The 9,366-nt window shown below is 42.2% G+C and overlaps 1 protein-coding gene across 1 annotated transcript in view; it reads left to right on the top strand.

The window, feature by feature from the left end:
* The first annotated feature begins 357 nt into the window (after positions 1–357).
* zgc:136971 (S9 family peptidase) overlaps positions 358–9,366 on the top strand; it is a 15,779-nt gene continuing 6,770 nt past the window's right edge. The window contains exons 1-15 of the mRNA XM_046057109.1: positions 358–384; positions 630–756; positions 1,853–1,988; positions 3,023–3,098; positions 3,198–3,273; positions 3,450–3,562; positions 3,670–3,804; positions 4,074–4,165; positions 4,486–4,523; positions 4,617–4,738; positions 4,826–4,886; positions 7,564–7,658; positions 8,077–8,128; positions 8,894–8,997; positions 9,199–9,331. Of these exons, the coding sequence (XP_045913065.1) occupies positions 373–384; positions 630–756; positions 1,853–1,988; positions 3,023–3,098; positions 3,198–3,273; positions 3,450–3,562; positions 3,670–3,804; positions 4,074–4,165; positions 4,486–4,523; positions 4,617–4,738; positions 4,826–4,886; positions 7,564–7,658; positions 8,077–8,128; positions 8,894–8,997; positions 9,199–9,331 (1,372 nt within the window). The 5' untranslated portion in view covers positions 358–372. The remainder of the gene's footprint in view (positions 385–629; positions 757–1,852; positions 1,989–3,022; positions 3,099–3,197; positions 3,274–3,449; positions 3,563–3,669; positions 3,805–4,073; positions 4,166–4,485; positions 4,524–4,616; positions 4,739–4,825; positions 4,887–7,563; positions 7,659–8,076; positions 8,129–8,893; positions 8,998–9,198; positions 9,332–9,366) is intronic.

The following is a 9,366-nucleotide window of genomic DNA, read 5'->3' as shown; positions in this document are numbered from 1 at the left end:
TATTAAAGTAAATAATCCCTTGAACACGTTGAAAACGCAGCAGCTACCACTGCCTACCATTTGTTTTTTAAAAACTTCAGTTAGACACATTTAAAACTTCATATTTAAATTCATATTTACAAACTAAGACTCCCTCATACTGTCTGCATAAAACGTTAATGAAATCAATAGCTAAAAAAAGAAGAACCAACTATTATTATTATTATTATTAACTAACAATTTCCTCAGCAGTAACAGAGATGTTCACAACTGAAATCACGAGGATCAGGAGAGTGATTTTTCGTGACCCTCTGCTGCCCCCCTGCGGTCACTTCCTTCTACTACAACCCTCCAACCTGAACCAAAGTGGTATCGTCCATTCATGAATTCAACATGGAGGCGCTGGTAGAGTAAAAGTCGTTGTTGTGAAATGTTGAATCAAGTCCAGGAGAGGCGTTAGAGTCATTGACAGAGTAACGTGGATACATTCATAAACAGCACTGCAGTAAACCGAGCCTGAACTATTTTAACCCTCCGAGCAGGTTTAACGTCAGTGCTTGATGCACGAGTTTTGCTCTTGTCAGATCTGCTCGTGTTGACCGTGCCAGTGTGACAGGTGATTTAATGTGAGGTCTGTGTGTGTGCGACAGCAGCCGCAGATGGACCCCGGACAAATCACCGGGGTGTATGGAGAGGTCAGCGGGCTCCCTGCAGCTGTTTCTGCTCAGGTGAGTGAGGAGCAGCTCTCAGAGCTCCGGATCTACACTGTGGCCGCAGGTGAGCTGCTTGTTACCGTCTCTCTCTGCCTCTCTCTTACACACACACACACACACACACACCCACACACACACACACACACACACACACACACACACACACACACACACACACACACACACACACACACACACACACATTATTACTGGTGATTTTGCAAACGGTTTGCATTAGTGGTGCTGCCTACACTTTGTTTAACACTTTCAACAGTAAGTAACTGTGGTAATTCAAGATCTGAAGAAGGTTTCTATTTTCAGATTAGTTGCAGCTGTCATTACAGATAGTACACATTGTAGTTAGGAAAATACCTCAGTTAACTGCAGTGTAATCTCAACATATTAGTCAGAATCTGAGAGGTCAGAGAGTTGTTGGAAATCGTCCTCTGGTAAAGATGACTGTCCCAATCATCAGCCAGTAGTTGTCCAGATATCTTGTTTTCCTCTGATAATCACATTAACCTGAATCAGAAGAAAATGAAAGATCTCCTCAAAAGCAGCCACCATGAAAACAAATGACTTCCACCTCCAGCATTTCTTTGGATTTCGTGACAGCCTGCTGGTCAAAGACACTCTGGCACTGATACTAGTGATCTTGTATTAAGGGTTTAAAAAGGTTTACAGAGTAAACCCATCTGTTTGTCTGGAAGAAGACTATTTAACCTGGCTGTTTCTTTGTTGGACAGTGTACTTGTCAGACACCGGATTGTGGTTTGAGGGAAGGACACTTATGTTCTCTTCATAAGACTTCCTGTCTCTGCTGATTCAAGCAAATCAGTTGTTTAAATGGCCTACACAGAACATAAATAATTAAAAACATTATATAATATAACATGATTTATATAATATAACATGAAAATGTGGATTTCATTTTTATCAGTCATTAACAACATGGACAATAAAACAAAAACATTCAGGTTAGCAAAATAGCTTTGCTTGCATCAGAACCTTTTTCTTGTTTATGCCACCACATGAATCACATTCATTTAGACTTTAGGTCCATGCCCATGATTGTATCATGCAGGTGTGGATAATTTAAATAATTGAGTGTCTCCTTATTTAACCCAAGTTGGAAAACTTCTCACTGTGTCCACATCCAGAGTGGAGTCAAAGCGACCTGGTCCGTGGCTCCAGACTTCGCTACTCGCAGCAGTGGACTCTGATAACGGACTGCAACGACCACAAGAGCATCAGGACTGTCCTCCCACCAGGGCCCTGTGTACCTGTGTCTGGAGAGTGAGTGCGTGCAAACACACACACACACACAAAATACTGTGAGAAGGCTGATTTGTTGTTCTGCCGAATGACCCTCATACTCAACAGAATGCTCATGTTTTGTGAATTTAAACCCCAAAATTTCACAGACATCTTGTTACTAGTGATGTGCTTACTTCCTTTACGATCCAACGCCAAGCTGGTGTACCAGGCTGGTATTGCAGATACCGATACTTTTTACATGTTTTATTTCTAGTTTAATGTGACCTGCCCCCTTCTGTTTCTGTGTTTGAGGGAAATAGAGTAGGTTGTAGGCTTACCAATTCCAAATAATAGCTGCATAATCACAAGACATCAAACTGCTGTCATATTAACTTTAATTATAATAAATATATCCTGCTCAGAACTGCTGCTTCATAACATCGTCATTATTGTGACTTAATCTACCGGCCATTTGGGGTTAAAAAGCATCTTAACCATAGACAGTATATTACTGGACAAAGCCACCCCGCTGGTTTGAATGAAGAGCAGTGAAGCCAGTTTTGGACCAATAAAATACTACTACAGGGCTGCTTCCTGTCGGCACCAGCATTTACTGCGCATGATCGCGCAGCATAACTGTGGTTTAATGACGTAGAACAACGGCAGAAACGCCGCAATTCTGGTAGCTGAGCTGCGCCAAAAAAAAAGTCCCATGGCTCAGTGTGTTTGTCTGACTCGTCACTGATTAATCAGCCCACCTACGACGCTCACCTGCCAAACACCAACGCAGCGTCACTGATGGCGGAATAGGGTTTTAGATTGCCAAGAGTTTATGATCTAAGTAATACGGTTATATCTCTCATGTATGAAATGGCTTTGTTGTGCTCTCACCTTGCTGCAATGATGTAGAAGTGTTACATCAGGCCACACCCACCAGCACCCATCAGTGATGCTGAGTGTGGTCAGAGGTGCAACAGACTGTTCAACTTTGAACCAGGAAGTGCAGTGAAACTTTGCTTTTGAGCCAGGCGTTCAGTTTACTGAACTAATCAGTTTTTATTTCTGCTCTTCAGGTTACTGAGTGGACGCTCTCCCATTCAAGGCCTGAAGGCCGTTGTCAGGGAAACAGGTGGCCACCAGCTCCTCGAGGTGAGAAAAACAGGCCACAGTATTCTGTGTAAGGATATCATTTGTATCAGTGTTTGAGCATTTGAAAGAAGGATGTTGTTCGTGATTGTTGCTGTTCAGATATGGGACCGCCACGGCCTCAGGAAATGCCTGAACCTGACCGCTATCAAGAAACATGGCACAGTGTATGATGACTGTAAGACACATGTTTCACATTTTTACACGCATTTTTATTCTTATTTCCCTCAAAGAAAAATAAATGTCATGTATCATCACTCAGAAAATCTGACCTGAACACTTCCATTTTTGTGAAATGTGGGCTATTACGCCCTGCTATCATGTGTTTATATAAACACTTATTGGTGTTTCCAGCCCAGTTTGGCTGTCTGTCATGGTCCGAGTGTGAGAACAAACTTCTGTATGTAGCTGAGAAGAGCAAGAACACATCAATAGAAACGCATGATGGGGAATCTGCATGCAGGAAGGTATTACACACACACAGACACGCACAAAACAGAAGATTCCTGTCATTAACTACACAGCAAAGTGTTAATGTATACATGTCACTTATTTTGCTTGTGTGTGCAAACAGGACAGGAGTATGTACTGTGAAGACTGGGGCGAGGCTCTGACCAGTAAGAGCATTCCGGTGATTTGTGTGGTGAATCTGCAGAGCGGCTCTGTCAGCGTGCTGCAGGGCGTCCCGCCTGATATCTCACCTGGACAGGTGAGGACAGAGAGGCTGTCATTTACTTCATCTGACACTGCAGGATTTAGATTTTTTTGAACTGTTAGTGCATGAAGATAAAGTGTGAGTTCACTTTCCCAGTGTAAATTCCAATGAAGACTTATTGATTTTATCGACTGACATAATTTAATAATAAAAATAATACTGATACAAACTAACATATGCTATTTGAAGGTTTTTTCTGTAATTAACTGTGTGTGTGTGTGTGTGTGTGTTGTGTGTGTGTGTGTGTGTGTGTTCTCCTCCAGGCTCTGTGGGCTCCAGGCAGTCAGGCGGTGTTTTTTGTCGGTTGGTACCACGAACCGTTCAGACTCGGACTGAGGTTCTGCTCCAACCGCAGGTTGGATAACTGCTTTATTTTCATAGTTTAGATAATATCCGTCAATTACGTTGTTGTTATTATAGTATGTTGGAGGCACGGGAGGCAACTTTCTTGTGTGAAATATGCAGTCGAAGCTAAAAAGGAAAATGGCAGCAGCCACATCTGAAAAAGCAGAAAATATTAAACATTGTTTCTGTTTGCAGTCACCAAAAAGAAAACGTAGTTCACTGAGTCATGGAAAAACACAGTTTATTTTTACAGCAGGCCTCAAACTAAACTGTGTAAATTATAGTTTGCAGTTTCCTTCAGTGTCTCTTTCTCTTAAAATTGTGTTTCAGGTCAGCGTTATTCAAGCTCGACCTGGATGGAAACTGTGGTGAGCACACTGTCTCTGTCTCTTTTTAAATGACTCAATCTCACACTCTCTCTGCTCATCTGATCCCTTCACATCCTTCTCCCTCCAAACCAGAGTGTCTGTCTGGGGACAACCTGTCAGTGTGCTGTCCCAGGCTGAGTCCAGACGGGTCCACGCTGATCTACCTGCAGGGTCAAGTGTTTGGTCCTCATAACCAATGCCTCAGTCTTCAGCAGGTACTCTGTGTGTGCATGTGTGTGTGTCTTTGTGCATGCGTATCTGTGTTCTGCCTTCTGTAAATAGCGACTCTTAATTGTCCACAGTTGGATCTGAAGAGCGGGAAAACATCCACACTGCTGGATGTTGTCAACAGACCACAGACTGGTAGGTCACATACTGTTAACACACTTTCAGGGTCCCCAGAGGATGTGTTCTACTGACTTTGGTGATCCTCTAGCGCCACTGTGAGGTTGACTTTTGTGGTTTTGAGTTTTGTCTCAGCATCTATTGGATGGATCCTCCTCAGGGTGAATTGTAATAACTTTGGTGACACTCTTTTCATCTTGCGCCATCATCAGGTCAAAATTTTAATTTGTCTTTAGTGCTAATTAACACAGGTTAGCAGGGTGCTGTCTCATCCATGTGATTGACTATTTACATCTCGCCCCTGTCCATGGGAAGTTCCCTGTTCTTCTTCTATGGTTCCTCCTCAGTCTACTGACCTGGGTATTGGCACCTCCTATTGTCCCTCCTTGTGCCTAACCCTTCACTAGTTCACCTGTCTATTCAGGATATTGTAACAAACAGGCTTGCTCGTGCTTTGCACCACTAAGCAGGTTAAGAAGAACGATCTTCACTAAATAAACTGTACCACTGTCCCTCCCCACAGCCATCACACCAGCCAGATATGTTCCATACAGTGCCTCTCTCTCAAACAAAACCTTTACCCTGAATGATTTGATCACATCTAATAATTTGGAGACCTGGGGACTGCTGCCATTTAGTCAAACTGTGCCCTCCAGACTACAGTTACTTGAACTCCCCGAGGTTCATGGGCCGTGCTGGGACCACTTTTTGAAAGCATCTGCTAAAAGTTTTCTGAAAATTAGCTCGCAACAAGAAACGTTAACTAACAAATAAAAATTCTATGAGAAAGGTACAATAGGAAAACATGAAATTCAATGTTAATATAGAAGACAAAGATCTGCCTTGACCAAAAAAAGTAACTTAGGCTAAAAAAAAACAAGCTGCTTGTTACTGTATTATTTTCAATAATATTTATATATTCTGAATTGTCACAGGCCACATGAATTTTGTTTCCCTTCATATAAATAAAGACATTTCCACGGTAATTTGTGCAAAAATGTTGTCCAGAATGCAGGAAATGAAGGGTCTTATTCTCGTGACTCCAATATCGTGCATTATCACGTCTCATGGACAAAGTGACGCCCTTGACAATGTGAATGATCCGTCTAACCATTTTGCCACCACTTTTATAAACATTACTGACTCGTTGAACCTGATGCAGCATGTCTCTGGTTCTACTCATAACCGAGGCCACACCCATAACCTCTTATTTACTTTAGGCTTGACTATAATCTCCCTCTCACTGACAGACCATGTCTCGGATCACAAATGTATTAATCTCCTTCATTCAGACTTCTCCTCAAGTTCTGAGGTGACCAGTATGTTCCCCGCATTTTTAATAACCACTCTGCTCTGAAGTTCTCATCTATCTTCTCTGATTTATATAATTTCCCAATTCAACCTTCTAAAATTAAGGAACTGATCAGTAATTTCAGTAACCTGTGTTCTACAGATATAAAGAGGTCCCTCCTGTCATTGGCCCCTCTGTTGTGTCCCCGACCAATTTAAGATCTGCATCCAGCTGCTTAAAAAAACCTGGCCTATCTAAATATCCTTTAATTTCCAAAGTACTTATCAACCGACTAAATAGTTGTGCTGGTATTACAGGGAAAGCCCTAGAATGGTTTGTGACACTTTTTGGTCTCAGTGGGTAACTGTGTCTTCATCTACTCGCCTGTTATACAGGGTGCTTCAGGGGTCCTCTGGCCTATTCTTTTCTCCTTGTATATGCTTTCCTTGGGCCAGATAATCAGTCGCTTTGGTTGTATATCCTATCGTTGGTACACGGACGACACTCAACTTAATGTTTCAGTAAAACCAGATGACTTCAGCGCCCTCCCCACAACTGTTTAGCTGCTATAAAGGAATGGATGTCACTAAACTTTCTTCAGCTTAATTTGGACAAAACTGAGCTTCTCAACGTTGGCCCTGAAAATGCTGCTATTGTACAACATGGCTTCTCTCCTGCCTACACATCCCAACTACTAAGCCCTTACACCACCTAGCACTCTCTTAGGTCATCTAACCAAAACCCGTTGGCAATACCGTGTGACAAATGTAAAACCAATAGCGATTGTTCTTTTGCTGTCCTAGCACCCAGACTCTGGGGCCGTCATTAGATCAGCTGAGTCCGTTGACTGTTTCAAAAAATAAAAAAAATAAATAAACACTTCTTGAGGTTAGATTTTCTATAACTCCAAAGGTGGGCTATGAGTGGTGTCCAGCAAGTTTTACTTACTTACACTAAATCAAGATTGTGAATATGGTAAATGCATGCTAAACATCAGCATTTTCATAGTGAGTAAAAGGGGATGTCTAGAAATGTGGCTTTGGAGTTTTGTGTGTGTATACTGAAATACAGAAATCCCAAATGTATAAATAATACAGATGATATTTTAAAACCGTAATTTTCTTCCTATACAATATTAATGTCCATTTCCAGCTAGCAAGGCACATTTCCAAATTGGCACCTTCTCATCATCTGCATTAATCACTTGAATGTACCGCAGGTTGGCACTATACAATAAAGACCTGTACAATATCATACATTTATATTATTATGTTTATCCAGAGTATTTTGTGCATTATTCATGAATTTCCAACAAAGCGAAGCAGGATAAAGTAGGAAGAGTCCTCATTTAAAAAAAAAAAAAAAAGCAAACAAATTATCCCAAATGATGTCTCTTTGTTTCAGGTGAGTTTGCAGGTGTGTATGAATCTTTGCCGTCTTGCTGCTGGTCCGCCGACAGTCAGAGAGTGGTGTTCAGCAGTGCCCGCAGAAACTGGAAGGTAACAACCACAAATTTAACAGTTTGACATCACTAATTAACATAGGTTACTTTATCTGTGTAGTCCGTACACAAGCTGTAGTAAAACCACAACATGTGTTGATCAGTGAGCTTTAAAGGTTCTAGGTGGACTTTGTGACCTTTGGGCAGAGCCTGGCTAGCTGTTTCTCTTGACTTCTAGTCTTTATGCTAAGCTAAGCTAATCAACTCCTGGCTCTTGCTATATAATCAATACACAGATATTAGTGTTCTCATTAAACTCGGACAGAAAGCAAATAAGTGCATTTATCATAATAAAAATACCTGAAATAGACAGGTTTTTTTTTTGCATTTTTGTAAATATATTTGCTTATTGTTTTGTGTTTGCCACATCATCAAAGACACTTTCCAAGACTCATTTACTCTGTCTTCTCTCTCAGGATCTCTTCATGGTCGACAGAAGATCAAACAAAGTTACCTCCCTCTCTGATAGTAAGAGTCCTTCATCTCCTCCTCCTCCTCCTCCTCCTCTCTCTTTTCTGTCCTCATCGCCATCTCTTCTTTTCCCTCCGTTCTATCCACCACCCCTCTCTCCTCTGCCTCCTCCTTCCCCCTCTTGGCTTCCCCCTCCTCCCCCATCTCCTGCTATTCTTCCTTTTCCTCCCCCTCCTCCTGCAGTTCCTCTGTCATCTCCTCTTCCTCCTACTCCCCTCTCCCCCCTTCTGCCACCCCCCCCTTCTCCTTTTCCTCCCCTTCCAGTTCCTCCCCCTCCTCCTCCTCCTCCTCAGACCCTCTTCTTCTTAATCTTCTTCCTGATTCTCCTCCCCCCCTTCCTCCTCCACCTTCTCATCTTCATCATCAGGAGCACAAGAAAGAACAGAAAGGTACGACAAGACCAACAGCCTTAATGTTGCTACCAACAGCCTATTGTGGGAATTTCAAAATAAAAGTCAAAAGTTGCAGAAACACTGCATCAACAAACACTGTGCACCAAAGACACAACACAAAATTAAAGACAAATCGAATTACAGATTACATTATTTACAAATCACAATTTTATTTCAAATGCATCTTCTACAAATTTAATCTCCATCTGTGATTTGTATTTACAAAGGCTGGACATAATCTCATCAAGACCTGTACCATTTAATATGAGCGCACCAAATCAAAAGCCCTGTATTTCTGCGTTTGTTTCTACTCTATCATGTCTACCATGTTCTGTCTTCCCTTCATCGCTTCTTTCTCTCTCTTCTGCAGGTCTCTCTGATGTTTCCAGAGTTTTTGGCAGTTGGAAGCTGCTAACAGTCCAGAAGGACTTGATGGTCGTCAGCTGCTCCAGCCCCAACACACCACCCACTCTGGTCAGACAGCACTATGCTAAAATACTGTTTGCTGTATTGTTAAACAAGATTAGTTGGATGAAAAATGAATTTTCATGTAATGTCTTTGTTTTATCGACCACGTGTGTGTGTGTGTGTGTGTGTGTGTGTGTGTGTGTGTGTGTGTGTGTGTGTGTGTGTGTGTGTGTGTGTGTGTGTGTGTGTGTGTGTGTGTGTTTGCAGAGGGTGGGTTTCCTCCCCTTGTCAGGTGAGGCTGTGACCTGGCAAACACTGCAGCAGCCTGTCATGACCTTTGACTTCCACTGGACGGTTCTAGATGTTACACCTCCACCAGAGGAGAACAACTCGCACTACTGTGAGCATGAGACACACACCCACATGCACAGAGTG

Source organism: Micropterus dolomieu, linkage group LG08 (genome assembly GCF_021292245.1).
Source record: "Micropterus dolomieu isolate WLL.071019.BEF.003 ecotype Adirondacks linkage group LG08, ASM2129224v1, whole genome shotgun sequence".
NCBI lineage: Eukaryota > Metazoa > Chordata > Actinopteri > Centrarchiformes > Centrarchidae > Micropterus > Micropterus dolomieu.
The sequence above is the reverse complement of the archived record's forward strand: the minus strand, read 5'-3'. Positions and strand labels throughout refer to the sequence as shown.